The sequence below is a fragment of the Nanorana parkeri genome, unplaced genomic scaffold (genome assembly GCF_000935625.1).
Source record: "Nanorana parkeri isolate BGI_ZX_2015 unplaced genomic scaffold, ASM93562v1 scaffold590, whole genome shotgun sequence".
NCBI classification, from domain to species: Eukaryota; Metazoa; Chordata; class Amphibia; order Anura; family Dicroglossidae; genus Nanorana; species Nanorana parkeri.
In genome coordinates, this window is record NW_017306858.1 from 374,419 (window position 1) to 401,568 (window position 27,150).

General features: G+C 38.9%; 1 protein-coding gene across 1 annotated transcript in view; it reads right to left on the reverse strand.

Moving 5' to 3' along the window:
• The window catches only part of PLCE1 (phospholipase C epsilon 1), a 197,364-nt gene that overhangs the window by 38,177 nt on the left and 132,037 nt on the right, over window positions 1–27,150 (reverse strand). The window contains exons 8-19 of the mRNA XM_018562672.1: window positions 18,363–19,035; window positions 14,975–15,157; window positions 12,091–12,208; window positions 10,448–10,610; window positions 9,964–10,086; window positions 8,054–8,190; window positions 7,095–7,333; window positions 4,621–4,682; window positions 4,369–4,534; window positions 3,283–3,390; window positions 2,150–2,266; window positions 1,909–2,067 (exon numbers count right to left, since the gene is read on the reverse strand). Coding sequence (XP_018418174.1) covers window positions 1,909–2,067; window positions 2,150–2,266; window positions 3,283–3,390; window positions 4,369–4,534; window positions 4,621–4,682; window positions 7,095–7,333; window positions 8,054–8,190; window positions 9,964–10,086; window positions 10,448–10,610; window positions 12,091–12,208; window positions 14,975–15,157; window positions 18,363–19,035 — 2,248 coding nt within the window. The remainder of the gene's footprint in view (window positions 1–1,908; window positions 2,068–2,149; window positions 2,267–3,282; window positions 3,391–4,368; window positions 4,535–4,620; window positions 4,683–7,094; window positions 7,334–8,053; window positions 8,191–9,963; window positions 10,087–10,447; window positions 10,611–12,090; window positions 12,209–14,974; window positions 15,158–18,362; window positions 19,036–27,150) is intronic.

Sequence of the window (27,150 nt, forward strand, 5' to 3'; positions counted from 1 at the left end):
CTGCCATAGGACATGATCGTTAAGATCACATACACATTATGCAATCAGATTATAAAAAATCCTGTTTCAATTTATTTTAATATTATTATTGGTGTCCATACAATTTGTGCAGCACTCCTCGCTCTCTCCCTCACACTCTCCCCATCCCAGCCGTCGCGGCCCGGCCTGGCCAGCCGAGTATGTGGGCTGCCTCACCATCACATATACAGGTGAAACTCGAATAATTAGAATATCGTGCAAAGTTCATTTATTTCACTAATGCAACGTAAAAGGTGAAACTAATATATGAGATAGACTCATTACATGCAAAGCAAGATAATTCAAGCCGTGATTTGTCATAATTGTGATGATTATGGCTTACAGCTCATGAAAACCCCAAGAACCCCAAATCCACAACCTCAAAAAAGTAGATTATTACATGCAATCAATAAAACAAGGATTGTACATAGAACAATATCGGACCTCTGAAAAGTACAAGCATGCATATGTACTCAGTACTTGGTTTGGGCCCCTTTTGCAGCACTTACTGCAATTACTTTTGCACGATATTCTAATTATTCGAGTTTCACCTGTATGTTTTAGACCAGCCGAACATTGACAATTGGCTCCTTTCCAGCCATTTACCTCTCACCTGCCAGCTAGAAGGACCCGACCAATAGATCCTGAAGTGAAGCCGGGAGAGACTTTTGGGCACATTTTCCCACATCCCAACTGTAAGTCAATACCTTTTCTATCCCATAGGGCTAGTTATAGGTTGGTGTTCCACACTCGTATTTTGACATATACATGCTCCAACATCACTGTACTAGCATTGTTCAGCCCATGTATTCACAATAGGGATTACAGGTAGTTGCGCTCCTCAAAAAAGTGGTTGTTTTTATGTTGTTACACATGGTCCCTCCCCCTGTTGTGAGGAGCTTCGCACACCATCAGTAGTCAACCTTCAGTGTTGTGTCTGCTCTACAGGAGTGGGCTCTAAATATTGTGTTTCCCCTGCCCTCAAGGAGCTTACTATCTAAGGTTCCTGTCTCACATGCTTACATACAAGGGCCAATTTAGACAGGAGCCAATTAACCTTCCAGCATATCTTTGGAGTGTGGGAGGAAACCCACGCAAGCACAGGGAGAACATGCAAACTCCTTGAAGATAGTGACCTGGCCAGGATTTGAACCAGGGACCCCCAGTGCTAGAAGGCAGAAGCGCAAGCCACTACACCACTGTGCTGCTCGACAGTATCATTTGTAATCAGATACAATATTTATTTTCACTCGAATGGATAGAAATAGTGATCACATGAGGACTGAATTTTTTTTATATCTGATCAAATTGAATTATGTGCAAGTGTTAATGCAATCATTTATTAATGCAATAAAAAATAAAAAAACATTAAATCACAAACAATTGGTAAGGAAGAGAAACCAATGGAAATAAAAACATTACAGTTGAATGGATAAAAATATTAATATGTATGACCAACACAATACCATATGTATGGTAAAAGTTTCTCATTACCACAAGATTCAGTAAAAGTGTATGGTGCCCAATGGCTTAGTATACACAGGTATGCTAATACTACACAATACTACCTCTATCCCAATTGGTACAGCAGCCCTTGCTGAGTATTACAACACTCCAGAGTCACCCCCTCTCTAGAGGCCATATCAGAATTTTCAAGACATAGTGTGAGCCCTAGATGCTTAATGAACATTCAACACTCATGGATATGCCACTGGCTACATGCAGTCAAGCTCCTATCAATTTCTCGTTTACTGCAGTCACAGATGTGTGCTTACCAAGGATCTTTTTGTGAATGCAACAATTGTTTTTCCGCTTGAACCCTATAGCCCTCTTATGTTTTGTGGTTCTTGTGGACATGTACACTCACCAAGTTACGTGTCACAAACTAACCTTCTGCTTCAAAATGTCTACAGGAGTCTGGTGTGCCTTGAGCTTCTTGTTTTTCAGAAGCACTTTTCTTCTTAGTTGCCAAGGAGAAGGAAGCATGGGATCATCAGAGAAATCACTCTCAAAAAGGAATTTTGTCACCAATTTCTCACCAAACACAGACTAAAAGAGAATAGAATGATACAAAGTGTAACAATGTACTGAATAAACAAATAGGAAAATCACAAATGCAGCACCAATTCACCTTAAAAATGTCAGCCATCTTGCGCTGCTGGGGTAAGGAGCAATGATTCTCTATGGAGATTACAATTGGCATGTCAGAATTGATGAATGCATTGCGATCAATGGCTTCTATTACATCCTGTTAAAAGAACACATCTGAATCAGATTTGGGGTACGAGTCCAATTTCTAAAGCAAAATTCCAATCAAAAATCATAATTTTAGGGTATCCGTTATTTGTCCCATATGTATATGTCCAATCTTATATCTAATATTTACACAGCTCCCCTCTTTGTCCCCACATCAAAATGATTTTTAATAATATTAACCTTTTTAAAGAGTATCTAAAGCTTTGTTTTGGCTGTGGATAGAGCATGTAAGGTTTACATCCTCAGGCTTGCAGTCTAAGACCCTGCTGGGGAGCCTAACTCTCTCTATTAGCCCTGGTGACGATTGCCAACAACTGAAAATTATGGAAAATCTAAAAACGTACGTTATCACTGGAACAGGAATATATGTGAAATCTTCCACTGGGGACACTTGTTCCAGTGACAACTGTAAGAAAGGATTCCACTCACTTTTTAATTCATCTCTTCTCACTTTATGTTTTGCCTCAATACAGGAAGTAAATGTTAATCTTCCCATTTGGGGCAGAAACAAAAAAAACTTGACGAGATTTCAAGGATCCCATACGCTATCAAAAAAAGTTCTGGCTTTAGATATACTTTAAGGTAAGACTATAAGGAAAATAGTACCCTCTCCTCCCCCAGCCAGTTTTTGGAAACTAGAAGAGGTTATGCTCATTGTGCCCTCCCCTTTCCTTGACTGCTGACCCTCACTCTCCCAGTCTTCAAGGTGTTGGGCAGAGGTTTATATGTGGCTGAGATTAGGACAGACTCAGGCATATATGCTAGCTTTAAGTAAATATACATTTAACAAGTTTATCATGAACACATAACTGGATTAAATGCTGTTAAGAAATATTACTCAGGAGTTCCAGTTTCACTTGAATCTTACATAAGCCTCACTAAGTTTGATACAGGCAGTGTCTGTAGATGATGTTATGGTTCAACATCTTTACTGTAAACTTTATGTGAGGAATTTCTTAAAAATGTATTTCTGTGGTTATCTGTATTGCTGTATGACAAGTCCTTTACCTTAAAGGGAATTTTAGTTGTTAGTGTGTGTCCATGATATATAATCGGCATGCCATCATCCCCATCCCAGCAGTCCAATTCCACGCTTCTGCAGCCTTGTAAGAGAACCTAAAGAAATAAGCACATCTTGTTCAAATAAATTGAAGACACAGATTTCTGTTATCAGAATGTGTTTTACTGTACAAACATACTATCATGGCACTTTTTTCAACTTTACAATATACTGTAGCTGCCATTTCAGAAAAGTGTTTCCTGTGGGAAAATTTAAATTTAGAAGAATGGGTCAGTCGGAGTGTGTCAAAACAGTATTCTAAGAGGACCAATTTTCTGCCATAAACAAAGCTTCAGTATAGAAAAACATTTTCCTTTTTCTGTCTATTCTGGATGATTTCCAGTATATTACATTTCCCAGTTACCTCATCAAAACGATAGAAACCAATATTCTGACGTAAGGAGTTATGTCGGGTAAAAATGTTATCTGTATATAAATAAGACAATGATGTGAGTGAGCGTGATAGGAGGAGGGAAGAGTTAGCATAAACACTGAATAGCCGTGGAAGACTAAGAATGGCAAAGCAGTGAGGTAACACAAGGTGGCCAGGGTTGTGAAATCTGGAATAATGAATGAAATTTTACTCATAAACAGAAGACCTACTAACGGTTTTCTCTAACGCTTACACCAAAAGACATTCAAAGTTGGCCGCCCAATTTGTTCATTAAATTGTGTAACAATTGCTATGCACTGTAAATGGAGACATTCAGAAACTAATATGCAACAATGAAGGACGTTCTATGGGGGAATAGTCAACCTATTTATTTGAATTTTCAAATAGCAGCACGATTAATTAAACACAATTTATTTTACTAAAGTATTGGGATAAAATAAAAAATTCACCCAACAGGATTCCAAACAAGTGGCATGGCTATTCAAATAAAAAAAAGATCAACTACAGCTAAGGTACAACAGTGCACTAATTGCTCTACTGAGCAATTAGAAATTTCTTGTGTATGAAGATAGCATAAAAGTATTTTAGAATATATACCTTACATCCCTTAAAACCATTCTGTACTCATTACATTTCCTACCTGACTGTACAGCTCTACAGAAGACTCCCCTTTCAGCTGGTGCCCAGTAAGATATGTATTGTGAGAAGACTCAATAAAATAATATGAAAGGGGAAAGTGCAGATCATCTACATTTATCTGAGACTCATCATTTCTTGAAGCAAAATTATCTTTATCCATCAGAAACCTGAAAATATAGAGGGATGTTAGAAGAGAATACGATATGAACGTTGCTAAATCTATAGAAGTATGGACTAAAGAATGAGTGACTACCTTGCAAATCCTTCAAACGACATCAGTCCTTGCTGGCGCATACTAATGCTCGGCTCAAATTTCTTTACAATTAAAAAAAGGTAAACACAATTAGTAATACAAATAGTAGCTGAAGTGTGAATGTGGTGTTCTACATGTCAATCAGTCACATTCTGCATATCAGTTTTGCAAGTCAACATACTGTGGAGAAACCCAGCACTAATAGCATTAACATGGGCTGTTCATTTTCTGTATATAGAAGACATTACTCATAAAGGGGCCATAGTTTATTTATATAGCCAGACAAATCTGCATTCTTTTTGCAGATTTACATTAGAAAAAAAAAATCACAAGTTTATGGCCCAGGAAACCTTACAGAAAACCAATCACAAGTGGCTTAATTAATTTAGTATTTAATTAATGTAACTGTTCAAGCTTCATTTTAAAATACAAATCCTTATTCGCTGTACTTAGTTTGCCTAAATTACACTTTAGTTTGAGTGTTGGGGCCAGAGATCACTTGAAGTTTTGACACTTCAACTGCCTGACCCACACACTGCCCAACTCCTATGTTTAAACTTCTCTTAACTACAAGACTCTGACATCGCACCCTTATGCACTTTTAAGAATTGGGGGGCAGTGTGTGAAGCCAGGTAGTTGAAAGGACAGGGAATGTCAGACTTTAGATGACCTCTTATACCAGACATTCAAGCTAAAGTGTGAGGCTCCAAACAAATATGGTAAATAAGGAGCAAGTATATAAAGTTCCTAAATAAGTCTGCAAAATTATAATAATTTATAACTAGATAGTCACATTCTTGCATAAGACCAGCTAATGTGCCCTACCAGGGTTGTAAAGGCCTTCTGTGTGTGAATGGAGGCAGATTAAACTACTAATATGCCTTTGTATTAAAAAAAAAAAAAAAAGTTAATACATAAAAATAAAAAAAATCAGGGAAAACCTATAAACTCATCATATGCATTCCAGCAGATACTAAACCCAGAACCACAGCATTGTACAGTAATAATTAGGGATGCACCGAAAGTTCGGCTGCCGAAACAAATCGTCCAAAAATTGTACTTTGGGCAAAATGCAGAAAGTACCATTATTCAGCCGAAATTGCGGTGAATCCATGATTTCTCTCCTGCTCGCTGGGCTCTGCTCTGTGTCCCCTCTGACACAGAGCAGCGTCCAGCGGAGAGAGAGAAACAGCAGGGAGTGGTGGAGAGCGTTGTGAGTGGCGTGTCACAGGAGGCCGAGCAGGGCGGTGCGGAAGGAGAGCTTGGCCTCCTGTGACACGCCAGATCAGGTTGGAGAGCGGTGTGGGGGAGGACACAGCTGTGAGCTGTCACAGGAGGGGGAGGCAGAGCCGGTGATGTGGGGGAGGAGACAGCTGTCAAAGGAGACCGAGCTTTCCTCCAGCACTGCCCGCTCAGCCTCCTGTGACAGTGAGTCAGGATGGAGAGCAGTTACAAGCAGTCAGCGATCAGCTGATCGCTGAGTGCTTGTCAATAATTGAGGACATAGTATGTATACAGTGTCCCCAATTATGAATGAACTTCCTGTTCATTCATGATTGTGGACATGGTAAACATACAATCTCCACAGGTTATGAATGAACAGTAGCACTAAGTATAGAAGCTTTCTGTTCATTTATAACAGGGGATTCAGAAAAAGAGCTTGAAGACTCTCTTTTTCTATTTTAAGAAGGAAATAAAATGGGTCTGTTTAGACCCCTGATATTTCCCACATCCCCCCGACAGTAAAGTAAAAAAAAAATATTTAATAAAAACAAAATAATAAATACAAATAAAATTAAAAAAAATATAATTTCAAAATTTTAGAAAATAAATAAATAATACAATATTTTAAAAACAAATGTAAAAAGGTTAGAAAAAAATTATAATTTTGGTTTTGACCTGACAATTGTTTTAGTTTTGGTCAGAAAATTCAATTTTGGTGCACCTCTAGTAATAATGCTAGCTGCTTAGCCACCATAGATTTTTCTATATTGAAGAATTCACTGACATTTGTAAATTAGCTGGTGTAAGAGAAGCAGTGCCTACTGAGCCCCTCCAACTGCAACCCTGATGTTTATCATGTTTTTGTCATGATGGTGTCAGAATGCATATGCTTGCTGAATTAACATTTTCAAGTTATGCATAACTTTGTTAGTAAAATGCATGTTATATTTAATCATATCATCACTTGGTGCAGCTTCTGAAACAGATACATGTCTACTGATTTTCTAATAGTAAAAGATTGATAAAACACACACACACATTTAGTTTCTCTGAATACATATACTGATGACACCATGCACATAACTTAAAATTCGAGTGTCGACATCAACAGTAAACATGATGAACTGCAGATGGGATTGTTTTATGACTTACAGTGAAATTTGCTTAAAGGAATGTACTGCTTATCATATATAATTTCTCTGTAAATCATAGCAGAAACATTTGTATGGATAAATAGGAGAAAGTCTGACCTGAATAATGCTGAGGACTTCATCATAAGTGTAGTGTTCACCTTGGCAATTGACCAAGAAGTCATTAAACTGCTGTATTCCCAATCCAAATACACCAAGCGAAGTACTTTCTACTCCAGTGCCATTTGTAACAATACTGGCAGCAGCAATGGCGTCAGAAATTTGTCTTTGGTTTTCTGACAACTGTTGTCTACTGCGAATAAATAGACCCAAGTCGGATACATTCCTGGTCAATAAATCTACAACATAAAACAAGATACAATCACATTTTCAGCTAATATTCTTTGTTTTACTTATGACATGTAGTATATTTAATATCTCTACTGTATATTAAACAAATGGTGTTTTATATCAAAAAATCTGAAAGTACAGTCACAATCATATATCCTTATTCTTGGCTACTTACTGCACCATCTCTTTACAAAGCTAACAGAGTGGACTAACTGCTCCAGATTTTGTCTGCTCCTGTTTTTATAAATCTGCCTCACTGTCTCGAAAGCAGAAGAAAGACACTTTACATGAATGTCTTGGGGCAACAATGAATATGAAAACAATGTGAATGGATTTATACAAGTTCAGTTTATAAATCCCTGTAACAAACCCTGCAGATAAAATTAAAGGATGTGAATTAAGTAAGATTTAATTTCTCTAAAAGCATAAGCATAAGAGAGATGGTTTGTGTAAGTATCAAAAGCTTGATTTAAGGATTGAGTGAAACACTTCTGTTAATGATTTGTCTCAAATTTTTCCAGAGGTGGACATATTTCTCACCAAACTGGAGAATCAGTCAGTCCAATCTAGGACCCAAAAAATAAGTTTCAAGGCTTCCTTTGGCAACATTTAAAAATACTCTGTAATATTTAAGGTGGTGATACCATAATTGATGATTGATTTGTTTTGCTCTTTTTTAGTTAGTATTAGGAGTTAGTAGTGTCAAGCAGTGTTAGTATGCTACAAACCTAGGTCTGGCTGAACTCCGCTGACATTTTCATCAATTGTCAAATTTGTGTACAGTGGGATGGATTCTGAACCCAAACGGTTGCAGGCAACAGCATACACGTCAAAAATATCTTTAAGATCTTTCCGGCTTCGTACACTAAAAATAAGGAAAAGGGTATGATAAAAAATTTAGATAAACCACATAAAAAGTTTTATCACAAGCAAACCTGTCAAGTCATTTTATTCTCTTAGGGGGTTATAAACTAAAGAGCCGAAGGATCCAGCTGTAGCTTCAGCTGATCCTTCGGCTCGCTTTTTAATTTTCCTTTTATTTACATTTTGAGAAATATATTTCAACTTTTTTTTAAAATTCTTTTTACCTTTTTTCTATTCTGCTCGATACCACCGAGAATTGCTCGGCGGCATTCGGCTATCCACTCACTGCCGTTAGGCCCCTATTCGAATAGGGGCAAACGGCAGCGAGTGAGCTGCCGGAGCTTCGGCTCAGCCGATCCAGATGTTGGATCGGCTGAGTTGAACTCCATGCACTTCGTACATCGGCTAAAATCAGCCGTACAAGACTGTAGTGAATAGCGGAACAGTGTTCGTCTCACTACACTTTGGCTGGGTTATTCACTCGGCTGCCTTCGGCAGCTATGTGAATAACCCCCTTAGTGTTTAAAAGGAATGGTGCCATAAGGAGACTGCTATTATCTTTATTATCCAGAAAAGTCCCTCTTTGGTCCTGGTTTTACCATGTTACTAAGGGTTAGAGTTTCATGACTTGTGGTCTAAGCCTTAACCTTGTGTTAAGCCGTGTCTGCTTGCAGTTACCGTGTACATTAGGGATAACAGCCCAAAAACATAAAATTAGATATTTTGTAGCTAACTAGCCCTTAGATGTGGTGGCTGCATTATTATTATTGTTTTTATTTTTCTGGATAAGAACATTACTAGCAAGTGCAGAAAAATACCTGTTGAACATGTCAGAAATGCAGTGCTCGTCAGTTCCTTTGAGATGAACAAAAAGCGAAACAATCTTTATCTTTCTGATCCAAACTACTTATCTCATAATTTTCCCTATGTAATTGAGATGAACAAAGGCAGACATATTTGAAGTTCAGCCTGGGTGGCTACCATGGCTCCCTCCATAGATACAGTGGAGGGGAGTGTGTAGCCACCCAAAAACAGGAAGTGCGTTATTTGCAGCATTACCAGGTAAAAAAACAAAAAAACAAAAGCTTGAAAAATAAAAATAATGCAGTCATTACATCTAACGTAAGCTGCAATAGATTAAATGTTTGTTTTTAGGTTTAGATATGCTTTAAGTGTACCCTTACTGGCCACCTAGGTACACTAATTGGACAAAATGACAGTATCTAGGTGGAACCTAGATGTAGTTGTTAAGCAACTTGCGACAATGTGGCTTTTCTTGATGGAAGGAGGCTGCTCTTAGCCAAGACTTTTGCAATAGCTAACAAGTTTACCTTTCTCTAATAAAGATCAATGATCTGCGCCAACTCACAACAGTCAAATAGCTTTTATTAGTCTAATAGAGAACCAATTTCTCTTCATATTTCCTTTATGTTAACGACAACTCCAGCCAAAACAAAAATGTTTGTATATGTTTTAACATCTCAGCTGTTAATAACCAACTAAAAATTTTTCTGTCCATCTCCTACGCATCTTTAAGATCCATGGAGCTCAGTGGAGGTGTCTTGCAGATGCTGTTGCCATTCACAGCCATGACATGCCGAGAACAGCCACACACATTACCTTACTTCCACTTGTGAGTCACTGCTGGATGCATGAATATCCATTAAACAGTATAGGTTGTTGTTTTTATTACTGCACTGGGGATGTAATAAGTGTAGATGCAAATAATGCTTAGAAAAAAAATCTTCCTTTTATAAAATGTATGTGAAAATACCTGAAAGATTTGAAGAGCTCTACAAACTCCACAAAGTTCATGCTGCTATCAGAAACCATAAATGATTGAAAGCCTTTCATTCCACCCTTGACTCTTCCATGCCAACTTGAACTGCTCCATGTGCTGGAAAATAATAAAACAGTTTTATTAGTGTTTTATTGCAAAACAACATGTGCCAGTTTGTTCATTTGTGGTGTGCCATTGTCCACTAAATCAAATCATTTTAATAAAGTTTAGTTCTTTGCTTTATGAAATAAAATATACAATCATTTTGTGGCTCTTGGCAGGATCTCTAAAAATATGTAAGGTAGAACACTTTACTGCCAAGGAAAAGGCTCAGACAAAAATCCTGCAATGATTTTATAGACACAGCAAAACCGCAATGGATTTATAACATTTCAAACAAGTAAAAGCCAACATGGATATCAATTAGTACAGCATGTCACATAATATGAATGATTTTCATCAATCTTGCATAGCTTACGTGGTTGGAGGTTTGTTGGTGCTGGACAGGACCGGTGAGGATGCCGGCCGGATAGGCGTGGTTGTCCCTGGTGTTACATTTGGAGAGCCAGAGACAGATGCTGAGTGAACCCTCCGTGATGGAATAGTATGAGATGCAGAAAATCCAGGAACTGTATTCTGATCTGTTGATGAAAATTAAATAATAATAATAATAATTAATCAAAGAGAATTAATCACATCAACATATTCTAGAGAGGAGCACTAGATTGCGATCACTATATTAATTATCTTAGAGGATCGACTTCCTTAAAAGAGAACTATGGGGTAAACTTTTTAGGCAGGCCTAAAAGTAGAGGAAGATTTTCTACACATGGAGGTAGGTGGGGGCGAACAGGTTCTGGAGCACAAATTTATTATTCAAGAAACACTGCGCTAGGACTGGATATCTAAATAAGGAAGGGCCAGCAGCAACTATATTCGTGTGTATCTCTAGCTTCCCCTCTTCAATGAAATAGTCACATCAAATTATCCAGCATTCGATGGGCTAAATATTTAAATTAGGAGTCATGACTCCTTTTTTGAGAAAGTTAACCTACGAAACGCGCGTCAAAAGGATGTTCGGTCTTTGCCTTTCATAGCTGAGTTCCTGCAAAGTTCTGGAGCCCACACTGCATTCTGGGCTGCACCATCTACAGGACAGGCATGTCTGCCCTCTTTATCTGAGTGTGGCTGTGCTATACAGCCAGAGCATGCATAGATGATAACTGCGTGGCTGAAAAAGCCTTCTTTCTCAGTTGTGTTGCGGTGGTGTGTACTGAAAAAAAGTAGGGCTGGTAATGATTAAAATTTTCGTGTTCGATTAATCAAATTTTTTTTAAATCGATCAATTAATTTCGATTATAACGCACATACAGATCCAACTACATTGGCCTACACACATACAGCACAGCAATGAAGTAATAAAATGAACTAGGAGGTGGAGATAGTCACATATAGGGTTTTGTAATGAAAGGATACATTTAGAATTTTCTTAGATTATAGATACACATTAAGAGTGGGAACACTAGTATTAGAGGTAGGAGTTAAGGACTGAGGTAAACTACAAAGAAAGTGGGGTATATTGTCTTTAGACATCATAATATGGTACACTTAAGGAGTGCACAGTAATTAAGAATTGAGTGAAGTATACATAAAAAAAGGGGATGGGGAGAAATGGATTATGGGTTGCGGTTGTTAAATTAATCACTAGAGGTGCATTTAAATGGAGATATAGACTTTTCCTTCCCCTCCAGAGGAATATAAGAATTGGAGATTGAATGTGAGAAGAGAGTAGAGATGGGGGTGGTTAAAGTTGTGTGGTAGTGAAAGGTAAAGCTATTGTTGCTGGAAATGGAGTAGACGTTTTTAATTAGAGTTATGAATAATTTATGCTATTTAAGAGATAAATTGAAGTCATATACTACTAAATGTATCATGTAAAAATGTATTTATGTGAAATAATAATAAAAACATATTAAACAAAAAATTATAATTTATAAATGTAAACAGATTCACAAAAAAAAAAAAACCATGCTGACTATTTGCCACCTTCACATATTAGACCCTATAGTCTATAACAAAGTTTCAGACTGTAGTTAGTAGTTTTAAGTACTCATGTCAGACCTTGCTCTTCTTGTTCATCAATTTCAGGAGGATCTGAGCCACTCCTGTTGCGGGCCTCTTTATAGCTTCTGCTTTTCCTTGTTGCCATCTCATCATCAGCGGCATCTCCGCTCTCTCCCTGATAAAATATTACACAGGTTATTGAATTTACACTATGGAATAGGCATATCATTTGTATTTACGACTTTTGTCACGCTGTTTTTGGGTTTATGCCTTATATGGCTCAACATTTAAGCTGTAATAGACCCTGGTCCATAATGGCAATCGGGCATTGTTATGCAGAGGGGAATTCTACTGAGTGCTTCCTACAGCTGATATTTCCCCAATTACTGACTTACCATATCTTGTTCTGCACTGTGTCTCTGTGTGAACATAGTAATCTTGCAGGGCTTTTGCTTCGTCATGTCAGAGCCTCCAACAAAGAGAACAGTGAGCAATAGAGTAATAACATTAGCAAATCCTATGAGAATGGCTACAGGAAAATTTGGACACTGGCAATTGTGGCATTTGTGGCATTGTCTGACTGGATCTTGATTGGATGACCCACCAGTTGGGATAGCCAGAATTGTAGGGACAGCCAAATTGCCCAGAACTTCAGAATGTTGATTGGAGAACAGGAGTCTTCCACCGTCCAAGTCCTCTGTACCAGAAAGGTGGCTAGGACATTGTCAAGCTGGTATCCACTTCAAGAGATCGTAATGAAGGATTTCCCCAACTCCAGAGCTGAGACAATTTGCTTGTTGGTGACAGGTCAATAGGGTTATCAAAAGACTGAACCAATTTGTTCTACAATTTGTTCTACAATGCCAAGATGTTCTGTTCTAAGGGTCTGGAGTGGAACTTAGTTAACAAGACTGCCTCGAAGGAGGCTACCATCAGCCCTAGGACTCTCTTCCAAGTCTGGGAGCAAATAGTTTTAATTTTCTCATGGTAAAAAAAAACCTAAAAACTGTTGTTTGAACTTTGCTTAGGATAAGGCCAAGATATTCCAACTCAGACTTCTGAAGAATCAAGATCCAAACAAACCTTTTTAGGGTCTGAACTTTCTGCATCACACTGTCAGTCAAGACTTGTGACAACTGTTGCCTCAACAGGAGGTCATCTAGATATCCTAAAATGGGGGTGCCTTGGGATGGAAACAAGGCAAGCACAGGAACTAGTACCTTAGTAAATACACAGGGTGCAGAGGAGATGCTGAATGGCAGGGCCACACACAAAGTGTTGAATAGCCACAGCAAAGCAAATGAATTGAAGATGTGCTTGAAAAATAGTGACATGCAAGTACGTGTCATTAATGTCTATAGATGCCAGAATTACTCCCTGATGCAGGGAGGCTATGACAGACCTGATAGACTCCATATGGAATTTTTGGGTCCACATTAAGACATTTAGAGCTTCAAGACCCAGGATGGGATGAATGCCTCCCTTTGGTTTTAATATAATATCTGAAACCTTTCTTCTACAGGAATTGGAGCAATAACCCCTGATCCAGAAAAACTACAAGAGTTGCAGGAAGGTCTGCTAACTTGTTCAGTGACGCAGGAAGGTTGGACGAGATGAAGTGAGGCGGTGGGGTTGAGAGTGAAACTTTGGTCTGTAGCTCTTGGAAATCACCTCCGTTACTCAAGAAGACCGAGATGCTGTATTTCCAGATGACCACAAAGGCTAACAGATGACGACCCACCCTCACCTCCCGCATGCAAAGTGTAGGTGTCCCTTTTTGCCAAAATGGACTTGTCTTCCACAAATAGACTTTGGGCTGCAAAACATTTGGGGGGTATCAATAATGTATTGGGAGTTTTGCAGTCTCCGTACAGGAGGTCTTGGAGTAGGATGAGCACCGGAAAAAATTTTTAAGTCTTAGGACCTTTAATGGAACCCAGACTAGTATCAGCACTAGAAGAAGCTACAGGCTGTTCTTCCATTTCTTAAGGTAGCACACACTACATCAAAACACGAAACAGTCTTTCTAACCTAGGAGCCATGTCAAGGATTTTTGCCCAACACTCCTAAAAGAAGTACGGTAGCTCCCAATCCTCAGCCTACTAATAAATGAATACTTCAGAGACAGGGTGAAACCAGAGGCTGTGCCATGGCTCTGGAAGCACTCTGCTGCTAACTAACACAGTACACAAAGGTCTGGAAGTTGCCAAATGCCAAGCCCATTGCCCAAAGGCCACATTCCAGACAGGCCTTGCAATCATTCAGCCCAGCGGAGTCTAGGAACAGCCTCCAAACACCATCCTAGTTAGCTGCATAAGGAGACTAGCTCAGGCAGAGTGTACCCAAGACTTGAGAATGAAGAGAAAAAATCTTGAGGAAAGGGAAAAACGGCTAGTAAAATGGTTAAATGTTTCTTAGTGAAAAAGTGAAAAGTCCATCCTCATAGGACACAAAAAACGGAGGCATGTTGGGAGTAGGAGGGGTTATACCAGGCAGTTCACTATTTTTTTGTTTGCCAGTGTCGAAATCCTCCACTGGGTGGCGGTATAACCCAAATGTATCTGAATCCTGTGTCTCTCAATAAATAGGAAAATAGATTTATGTTACCATTTGGGTATAGGTCCACTTTAAATATACTTTTGCCTTTTTTTTTTAATCTACAGAAGTTAACCTCTATGTATTCCAACAGCTGTTTTGAAATATATTGCTTTAAATACAAATGTACAAAACATGCATTATGTTTTGATAAACACATACAGTAACACAGGTTTATCAATCACTGGCGGTACAGCTAATCTGGGCTCTATTTTCCATACAAGGCCCAACAATTGTAAATAAAAATGCTAGTAATAAAGGAAGACATGGAAGATTACAGGATAACATCATACATATTCTTTCATGAATGCTAACAGAGTGAATCAGGAACAGCAAAATGTTATACCCTCATAAGAACTTTCTTCTTTTTCTTGGCTGTGTTTATCCCCAGAGTATTGTTACGCTGCACATTTGCTTTTTCAGTGTTTTTGTTTAATGTTCCCGTGCTTGTATTTCTAGTGCTCCATCGTCTTCCCCCGAAAAGCTCAACAGCCTGTGCTAATGTTGGTCCTTCAAATCTGTTATCCTCCTATATGCAGCATCCATTAAAATGAAAATAGGCAACATATTAGAGAAAAGATATAAAATGTGCAAAATAAGTCTTATTTATTCTCATGCTCTCTTTTGCTACTGATGGTGTAAAAAAAGAATGTTTCCAAGCTATGACACCTCTGAGCAGCATAAACATCTAACAAGATAAACATCATTTTAGCACAGCACTTCAGTAAATAGCTTAGAGACCCTGTCACCATTCCATGTCAAGTACTCACATCAGTATACGCTAGGCCAGCCATGGCGAACGTTTTTAAACCTGAGTGCCCAAACCGCAGCGCAAAATCAATTTATTTATCTCAAAGTGTCAACATTGAAAATAAGTTTGGTATTGTGTTGGAGTTTGGGCGATGGGGTTTGAAAAACGTTCAGCATCACTGCCTTACGCAAAATAGGGAAACACACATATTCAAACATTATACACTCAAAAAAACACACATATCACACACTCCTTAACCACTTCCAGCGGGTTCAGTAAATACACGTCATCCGCTGGAAGTGGTTATACCACTAACACGGCTGCTGCAGCCGTGTTCTTGGTGCCGTTTTAAACAGCAGACAATTGCTGTTTAAATACAAGTGATCCGGCATCTGCATAGGCGCCGGATCGCTTATATGGTGCAGCGCTGCCTTCGCCCCCTCCACCGCCGTCGGCTTCCCAGGCTCCGTTGTCCCCCATGCGATCCTGGGACCGGCTTTGTAAGTCCCCCCTGATGGATCGGAGGGAGATCTGCAGGCTTCAACCCGCTGATCTCTCCGCCAGTGACTGGACCCGGAAGTGATGTGCATTACATCACTTCCGGTGTCACCAGGGACATTCTCCGGCTCCTAGACCCAGATGAAACAGCTGGTGAAGCAGATCTCTGCTTCATCAGCTTCTTTGGGGTCCCTAGGTGACATTTGGGGTCTGAAAGACCCCTGATGTCCCCATAAAGAGGACCTGTCACATTATATTTACTATTACATAGGGGGCTTGTTATCCCCCTATGTGATAGCAATAAAGTTGAGTGTAAAAAAAAATTCTAAAAATTAAAGTAACAGATAAAAAACAAAAATTGCGCCAAACATGTTACATATCATTGCGAGCATCACAGTGAGAGCAATAAGTCTAGGCCCATCAATCACTGTTAACACTAAACTGATGAGCAATAAAAGCGTCTAAGGGTCACCTATGGGAAATTTTGGTTATTGTAGTTTTTTGGGGTTAGATGGCTGGCAGGCTGCCAAGTCACTACTGCCACAGGAAACAAGGGTAGATTACCTCCAGTTTATTGCCATTGTTGTATTGTTTAGAAAAATATTTCTCTATAGTATTTGCAGCTACAGATGTCAGCGTGAGCTTGTTGTAAAGGTAATTTACAGCTTGTTAAGAATATGTAAATGCTTTAATATCCATAGCCTGGACACAAATATACTTTGAAGTGGAAATTAACGTAAAAAATTAAAGACCGAGCGCAGGCAGGCTTTTTATTGCAAACTAGACATGCTGTGTCTCTCTGCAATAAAACAAACTTACCTACCTGCTCTTTTTCTTTAGTATGCACCTCGGTGCTAGAGTGCATTGACCAAGCGGCCAATCAAGATGGCAGAAGATCTTGAACCTGGAAAAAGACCGGACAAATATGGTGGCGCTACCGAGGAGAGGCAATTTTTATTCTGCTTTAAGTTGGGAAACATGTTTGTAATGCAAGCTGCGGCTGTATGTTCCTGTGTACCACATTCCTTAGATGGGGTGGTTGCATTCATTTTTTATGATTTGTATTCCCTTTACTGTCACCTGGTGATTTTGCTAGTAACACATTTCCTGTCGCAGGGTGATAATGATCACTCACTATACTGTATCTATAAAGGAGCAACGTGGTCACTGTAAGACAAGAAGTGTTAGGACTGCATAACACCTCTGCACCTGTTCTCCATAATATAGGGGGAGATGTTCTGTAGTCCACAAATATGAACTGGGCAGGGCTCGTGCATTAGATCGCACTGTAGAGCAGACAAAACAGCTTTGGAATAATGGCATAATTAGCAAGTTATTTTTGGCACATATTCGTAGGGCTATAACCAAACCCTTTCATGTGTATATTTAATAGACTAAAAGGGAGCTCAAGAAAAGTTCTTTGTTAGGATTTACATTCACTTCAATTTAGCACATTTGAAAATGTGCACAACTTCAATAAATATTGGATCCATTCTTTGTTAACTATTTCTTCTTAGTTTTGCAGTACAACAGACAACAAAACAAAAACAATCTGACCTTTTAGGTAAAGAACTGTGCCATAATATTTATCCTTTTAAAGTCAATAGGTTTGTACTTTCTGGATGCACATCATACAGTAATCAATAATAGAAATTAACAATGGCAACATTTTAATAAAGAACCAAGAGAGGTATAAACCTTCTTTCTGCCATACATATACAGCTACTACCGAAGCTAAGGTACAGAAACAATCTCAAAGACCAGCTCAGGGTGGCTGCTGCCACTTGCAGCCCTGACATCAGGGAGGGGACACTGCAGCTCTCAACGCTGCCTGGCAGGAGGGAGACACCAGCCAGGCAGCACGCCATGGCCTGATGGTTGAGAACCATTAGTCTAGAGCAGGGGTAGGCAACCTTGGCTCTCCAGCTGTGCTGAAACTACAAATCCCATAAGGCATTGCAAGCCACAGGCATGACTCCCAGAGGCAGAAGCATGATAGGATTTTGTAGTTTCAGCACAGCTGGAGATCCAAGGTTGCCTTCCCCTGGTCTAGAGGAACCTAGAGGAAGGAGAGTTTATGCTCCCTGATAACGAACCAGTGAGTATAGGGTCTGAAGGGTCAGATGGGAGGTCTGGTCAGGTCCACCTGTCAGTTTTTTAGGTGGATTTGATCTGAAGCCCAATGTAAATCTGTGGGCAGCCAAATCTACATCCGATTCCCCACTAACTCTGGCCAGGTCCAGAAAACCAAACAAAACAGAGTTAAGTTTTGGCGGACCTGATTGTGATGGATCCGGGGTAAACTATGATATCCATTCCGAACTGCTCTGATCAGCAGGGAATCCATGCATGGATCCCCTGCTAACTGGAACTGACAGGTGCCCATGTGAAAGGTACATTATTGGAAAAAAAAGTAATACATACGGATGGAGATGGTAACATTTAAAGCACATATATATTTTAGAAGGCAAGGTGAGGTTGTTACCTGGTAGAAACTAACATACTGCTTCCTCAGCCACTGAAGTCTCTGATCCGGAAAGTTTTTGATCTTCCTTACAGCTTTGGTTAATTCCAGCAATCCATCATATATCATTTTAGCGGTGTATTTTGGTGCTACAAAGTGCAACAACTTGTTCTCAGTAGTTTGTAGTCCATAAAGCAGTGTGACACCATTTTCTTCCAGGTTCATATTACAAAGTTTGTTTTGAACACACACAGTGTGTATATCAATGCCCTGATGCCCCATGTAAACCGCCTTCACCGAGAACAAGTCTATGAAGCCATCTACAAGTCCACTCATTCCAGCATTGGCAAGAAACTGAAATTTTGTCTCTGCAGTGCTTCCTGGGGCACTTAATTTATTTTTATTGGTTGCAAGACAAGTTGTGGATGGTTTCGTCCAAGTCAGTGTGCTGTTGTCTGCTTGGAGCTGGAGAAAACAGCGCACAGAAATATGTGTTTCCTGGTCATAGCGAATGAGAGTTACCCCTTGTTGAAGGAACTGGTAGACATCAGCTCTGATTGACAACACGTACCAAGGAATCAGTTCTGTACCATGGTTGAATTCTTTCTGCTGCTCATCAGACCCATGGAAATCAAAGTCTTTGGACTGCTCACAAATATCGCTTTCACAATCAGACAGTTCTCCCATTATGAATCTACAGATGTAAAATTAAGATGTTACATCAGTACTTTTATTCTGCCAGACTTCATATATTTGATGTTTTGGAAAACATAAGCAAATGTTTATATACATATCCTTAATATGTATGCCAGGGCAAAAACAACAAAAAAAACACATGCAGCACATCTGTGAAATACATTCACATTTCCCCACATTTTACCTCTTTAAAGACCCTGAGAGTATGGGAAAATACCTGTCGATCTTTCATAAATGCACTCAGCAACGGAGTCCTTTTGTAGCCTGACGACACACAGAATTTATGTGGACTAAGTGCTGTCTTTTGGTAAACTCCTCAAACTGACTTACGATCCTATTCTTTACAATATATAGACTAATCATTCTGTAGTCACAAGATAAGAATCAGGATAGGTAATTAGACTCCTTGAAGTAACACAGGACATGGGCAGCTGTGAATTTCTGGCAAGATGAACAGGTATTTTCTGCACATATTGAACAGATATAACAATATTAATGGTGCATTGAACAGATTAAGATATTTAAAAAAAGTTCATTGTTGGGGTTAACACACTCCATAATGCATGTAAAATTAAAATGCCTGCATTTCGTTTTTACATCATGAAGTATGGGCAATACAAGAGGAAATGTTCATTTAAGATATCAGATTGGATGCTTAGTTATCCTTTAAGCAAAACATAAAAGAAAGACACAGGTAACAGTACTAAGGAACATGTATGTACTGCTAGAGACATACTTTGTACCCCAAGTATATAGTAAAACACTGCAGTGAGGTATTTGTATTATTAAAGTAAATGTCAAGTCAAAAAACTGTTTTCTAGTTTCGGATAGAGTAGGGAAGGATTAGAACTTCTGTCCAGTTTTACTGCTATCTGAATCTCTGATAGAGAGATTTCCCTTCCATTCCTGTCCTGCTGACAACTGTTTCACCAGACAGGAAGGGAGGGAAAACAGCGACACAGACAGATATAAAAATCTGACAGAAGTTCAAGTAATTCTAGTTCTAGCAAGGACAGCCTTTGTAGTTTGTGTTGCTGCTCCACTCACTTCCAATCTGCTAAAACGTTTTCAGCAGTAGAGGAAGTGAAGGTAAATATTAACCCCTTCATGACCAGTGATGTATAGTGTACGTCACTGGCATCAGGGCCTTTTAAATAGACTCCCGGCGTATTTTGCCGCGAATGTCGGCTTTACAGTAGAAGCGATTCTGGTGGCTCAGCTGCCGCCAGATCGCTTCTATGGGCCAGTAAACAGGCCCCCGCAGTGATTCCCGGGTTCCGTTACCCCTGCTTCGGGCACGGGACCAGCTTCTCTGGTGTGGGGGGGAGCTGGGGAGGAGATCAGTGAACCTCCGTTCACTGATCCCCCCTCCCTGTACTATGGGACCGGGAGCGATGCAGATTACATCACTTCCGGTCCCATAGCTGTCAGTGTTGAGCTCCTGAAGCCCAGCAATAAGATATTCAAGTGGGATCTGCACTTCAATAGCTTATTTCAAGTGTTAAGGTTTTACTAGGGGGCTTTTGGACCCCCAGTATCACCTTAAAGAGTACCTGTCACCACTAATCTGCTATCACATGGGGGGCTTGTAAGCCCCCCTATGTGATAGCAATTAAGGTAAAGTTAGGAAAAAAATTACAGTTTTTATTATAAAATTAATATTAAAAACAATATAAAAATAATTGTAAAATGTTTTAAGGTCCCCTGTCACTGTGAGCCCACGCATCTTCATGTAAACACTCGGGTGTGCCTATGTATGAAAATGACGATTGCACTACACATGTTGGGTATTGCCGCGCATGCTGGAGTGAGGGCAATAATTCTAGGGCCAGTATTTACGCATATATCTCTAAACTGATGACCTGTGGGGGCTTTTAAAGCGTTGTCTATGGACTTTTTAGGGTACTGAATTTTGTTGCAGTTTCACAGACGCACACAATTTTTTAACTGAGCATGTTGGGTATCTATTTACTCGTTGTAATCTCATATTTTATATTTTAAGCATTTAAGTGCATTTTTCACCAAATGTGGGGGTTTGATAAGGAGTTACGCTAATATCGTGCAACATAAAAATTTGCAACTGCCACCATTTTATTTTATAGGATCTTGGCTTTCAGAAAATATATAATGTTTGGGGGTTTCAGGCCTAAAATGTGGATTATAACATGTAAATAAAGTAAATTTCAGGCCTAAAATGTGGATTATAACATATAAACACATTTTTTTTAAAAGACCTCAGTCATGAAGGGGTTAATTGAATCCTCAGATAGCAGTAAAAGCCTGACAAGGTTTCTAAGTCTTCCCCCTCTATCTAAAAATAAGAAAAATGTTTTGCCTATACTTACACTTTAAAATGATAAAAACTGGTGGCAAGTTCAGCCTTCTCAAAGGTGCCTCTATCAGAGATGTTGCTGAGAGTTAGAATGCCCCTCTGCAAGCAACATAACAGCTTTCATACTTAAAGCTGTCCACTGTCAGAATGAAAAGGAAACAGCAGGGATTCCTTCATTAATGCTCGTAAACCTTAATGGAGGAATTGGTTCTATTTTTTTCGTTCAGCCCGTGGGTTGAACAAAAAAACTACAAAATAGAACAGTGTATGGCCAGCTTACAAAGCCACACATCACTGAACAGCAGGAGTCACCGAACAATGCTAAAAACACGTCAACATATATTTAAACAGACACGGTTACATAAATCATTTTGCAATAAACGTTTCCAAGAAATACTACAACCTCATCCACACAGATACCAAGAGACATATTAACAAAAGTTACCTGAATCCAATTAGCAAAAGTATCATTTAGGCTTGTCAGTAATTAAGGAACTTGCCAGCTTTGATGCTAAAAGAAGGGGACAAACTGACTCTCAGGTCTTAGGTTTTTGCTATATCCCCATTATCATATACTATATGTCTGCATTAAGTACCAATCCTTGAAGTCCTAGGTGCACAACGTGTGGGTCTCCATATTGTGAGAAACTATATTCATTCCATGAAGTCTAATTATCAATATATTTGAGGTTTATAAAACAAAATCAGATCAAAAGATACTAGAAGGAATAGTATACATGTGCAGATAAAGAACTATACATGTACATACAAAGAATAAACTAGCATAACAAAAAAAACATATCCTGTCTCATTGTCCATTTCCCAAAGAAGGAAAAGCAGCTGAATACATCATTAGGTAAAAACTCCCATAGATCTGACTTAACTTTACATAGCTACTTGCTGGCAGGAGTGCAATGCTGACTAAAAACTGTTTACATTTATTTACCTTTCTTTAAAAGGGCACAAACAATAAGGCGCTTACTATATTTTTCACTGTTTGGCTTGTATTATTGGTCCCATGACCAGAAGCAACCAATAGGCAGGCCAAGGATATACATGTTTGGCTTTGAATGGCTTGAAAGAGCATATACTAGGGATGCACCGATACCAGTTCAGATACCAGTGCCAATAATTGGCATTTTCATGATAACTACCAGGGTTTCAGTGGTTGCGCTCCTCTGGCACTGCACCACTGTCGTGAAATTATTAGTCGATATTGTTTTAGAAAAACTGTTAAATGACAATAAACAAAAATGTATCAGTACTTGTGTCTGCAAGTACTTGGGTGAGTATCAGTACTTGTACTTGCAAAAATGGTATCGGTGCATCCCTTTATATATGTTCATAAAAACAAAATCATACATTAAAACAGAGATGTACAAATCCCTGGAGTTCTGTGTGCTCCTTACAAATGACAGCTGCCTCCTAACTTTTGAATTTTTCTCTAGTCTTGTCTTGGAGTTCGAAAAATTTATCTGTACTTGTACCAAGTACGCTACTTGGTATCGGTGCATTCCTAGCATATACAAAGTTTTATTAAGTTTTCCCACTATAATTAATTATTAATTATAATTAATTACACAGTTTACAGCTAAGACCAAAGCCATCCCCCACAATATGTTTTTTGATTTGATTATTTTGAGGCAGAACCCAAATAAGCTTGTTAATAACACAGTTTATTATAAACCAAATTCAGTCAACCTTAACACTCACATGCCTTTCATGGACAATACTAATGACTGCAGCATAATTGTTCTTCTCAATTTAAATTGAAAAGGCAGGTTAAAAAAAGTAAACAAATATTTGGCCTTTTAGAACTTCATTAAAAATGAGCTTGTTTATGTACTAGAAATAAAATAAAAAATAACGCTACTCCTTAGCAGTACAGGTGTTGCCCCAGTTTCTAAAAATGTTTAGTAAAGCATATATATATTTTACTTAAAATATGTTCTTTCTCCCTATTTATTACCACAGTAACATTTTTCATATAAAATACATGCTTGCTCAGGATTATATGTATTATAGTATTATAATTTTAGTTTCAGCCAACAATCACACAACACTTTTGTGATACTGCCCAAACGTAATATTAATGTGCTGAAAAAACAGTACACAAAGCTACAGATTTTAAAAGACAATTATCTTTGGCCCACTGGTAGTACAAAAAAAAAAAATAGCACCAGAAAACAAATAATATAACCAAATTGGTTAAAATTTCATGTAACCTGTGAACCATACACACCTTTTTCTCAAGATATTGATAACAATATTTATAAAGCAGTGAATGTAAAAATCACTTAACATTCGCAAAACACATGGTGCATGATTGATTTACCTGCAGTGCATGTTTGGTAAATGTTGCATTCACTGCTTTATAAATATGCCCCTTTTTTGTGAAATGATGCAAAGCCTCAGTTACTACTGAACACACATGCCACGCACAAATAAAGCTTTATTTATTAATGCAAATCACATTAATAAAATAAATTAATACTTCACAAATGCAAAATAAACTTACAGAACTTTGTTCGATTCATGACCGTTCTTTGAGCTGAATTTAAAGGATCAGTTGAAGACACGTTGGTTAGGAGATATATTTTGTTAAATCATTATTATAGTATTGATCAATCTGCCTAAAACTGATATTTTGCCACACAACAATTTCTAAAATCTCTAATACATTCTAAAATGGGGGTGGATTTACTAAATAGGCTGTTCATTGTGCAAGGGAATTTGCACTTTGCAAGGAACACCCAATCATATGCAAGGGGAAAAAAAAAAAAAAGTATTTTTGCTTGAACATGCTTGGATGATGAAAGTTAGCAGAGCTTCACACCATTCACCAATCTATAAGAAAATGTATATTATATGCAAACATTACATGTATTTTTATAAATACTGGTAAACCTGGCTGAAATCTACCGTCATATTATATTCCCCACGATCTCTTGCACATCACAAATTACAGTATGTATGTACAGTGTCAGGTAATGCAGTGTGAGACAGTCACTCTAATGCACTGCACAATGTTATGAAGCTAACACTAAGGCCCCGTTCACACCTAGGCGTATAGAATATGTGCGTTTGACGCGCGTCTTTTGTCACGCGTTTTTACCGCGATTCGCGGTTAAAAACGCACGACAATATCGCGTTTCCTGAGGGCTACTTGGCTGTATCCCAATGAAAACGCACGACAAAAACGCCCCAAAGAAGCTCCTGTACTTCTTTGGGCGTAGGACGTTTTGTAGCGCGTTCAGACGGTCTGAAATACGCCCAGGTGGGAACCATACCCATAGGAAACAATGGGATTTCGGTGTTTGAGCGTTTTGCAGAGCGTACGAGCGCTCTACAAAACGCCCAGGTGTGAACGGGGCCTTAGAGAAAGATGGATAGGGGTTTGGGCAGCTTACAGGGAGGGGAGAACACAGGGACAACATTAGTATGATGATGACCTCTCCTGGACCAAAAAGCAGAGTGGCAATGGAGGAAGCTGTTGCATTTCACCCATAAATTGAGGTGTCTCTACCTTAGCTAATCAGGTACTAAGGGTGTGTAGTTCAGTAGACAGGACAAGACCAATATATGCCTTTTAATTGGCGGGATTTCTGCTTTAACAGATATAATATTTTGGTTATAACCTTTCAGCAAGCAGCTTAATTAAGGAGCTAACTGTTACTTCAACCTCGTTTCTTAGTCAGCGTGTTACAAATATAAAATGTATGCAAGTGTAATAAGATGTTTACAGCTAATGTGATATGCATGTCCTTCAAGAAGGACTTTCACTAGGTGTTTGTTTTAACTGGTCCAGTGAAGAGGTTGTATTGTACATAATGCACTAATGCAATGAAAAATGTTCTGAGCTGTTAGAAAGTGATTCTCATACACCGTGACATGGTACCCTAGTTGTCCAAAAACCAACTGTCATCACTTTGTACACCCAGACAGACCCAGACTGAAATGGTTTAGACTCTACAAATTGTTCCTCATTCCTGGAACTAGATTTAATAACATTACTGCATCTGGAAAAAGCCCATGCTTTGAAAACATTTATTGAAAATTTTATTTTTGTAATAAATATCAACGAAACTCTGGCATAAAAGTGAAAAGCCTTTGTACAAGGCACTTGGCAATAAATTACATAGAAGTTTGCAAGGCATGCATAGTGCAGAGCTGCAGAAATCCTTTTCAGCAGGTCAAAGGTCAACTGCACAAGTCCTCTGGCATCCAAGACATCTGGCTCTGACGCGCGCTTAGTGTTCTTTCAGGAAGTGGGACCCTACTTGGTCTATGCTGTTTTATGTAACATCCCAGTCATATGACACAGGGCAAAAAGGAAGCTAGGCCCTGCGCACCGCACCAGCAATTTTCCCTGTATGTCAGCTTACTGGTATGATTGAATGATGTGAAACCTCGCGCCACTACTCTAGTCAAGTTAAGCAGCAGCTGAAATCTGTGTGGTCAGATATAACGTATGAAATTAATGGTAAAAGCCGCGCTGTGTAAATGAGACCGCAAAGTGTCAGATATAGTAGATACTGACCTTAGAGTAATGTTATACAATGTGTAAAAAGTGCAAAACAAAAAAGAAACGCATGTATACAACATGCATCTTAGTGTAAATGTAATTGCTACAAAATATCCATAATGAAGGAGACTAAGTTTATTCTACATCCAATGTTTTATCTTCTATTTACTTAATGGACTATTGAAGATCCAGGATCATGGACATTTTTTAACCATTTATTATTTTCACTGGAGTGCAAGTTACACACATGCGTTTTTCTTGTCGGTATTCTTTGCACATTGCATCACATTGATTCACAGTTAATATTTAGTGCATTTGATTTTTCATTATGGATATTTTGTAGCAATTACATTTACACTAAGGTGCATGTTATATACATGCGTTTCTTTTTTGTTTTGCACTTTTTACACATTGTATCACATTACTCTAAGGTCAGTATCTACTATATCTGACACTTTGCGGTCTCATTTACACAGCGCGGCTTTTACCATTAATTTCTTACTGGTATGATTAGAAGCAGGTTTGAAGGCACTATGCCTGGCAGCAATAATTCTAGACCATAGGCATGCACACCGGATTGCATTAGGGTGTGCACACACACACACACATTATATTACCAAAAGTATTAGGACACCCCTCTAAATCATTGGATTCAGGTGTACCGTGAAATTCCTTTCTACTAAATATTCTACGGTCAACTGTTTGTTATATTATAACAAAGTGGAAGCAACTGGGAACAACAGCAACTCAGCCACGAAGTGGGAGGCCATGTAAAATGATAGAGCAGGGTCAGTGCATGCTGAAGTGCACAATGCGCAGAAGCCACTAACTGTCTGCAGAGTCAATAGCTATAGACCTCCAAACTTTGTGTGGCCTTCAGATTGGCACAACAACAGTGCGTAGAGAGCTTCATGGAATGGGTTTCCATGGCCGGGCAGCTGCATCCAAGCCTTACATCACCAAGTGCAATGCAAAGCGTTGGATGCAGTGGTGTAAAGCACGCCGCCAATGGACTCTAGAGAAGTGGAGATGTGTTCTCTGGAGTGACGAATCACATTTCTCGGTCTTGCAATCCGATGGACGTGTCTGGGTTTGGCGGTTGCCAGGAGAATGGTACTTGCCTGACTGCATTGTGCTAAGTGTAAAGTTTGGTGGATGGGGGATTATGGTGTGGGGTTGTTTTTCAGGGGTTGGGCTTGGCCCCTTAGTTCCAGTGAAGGGAACTCTTAAGGCATCAGCATACCAAGACATTTTGG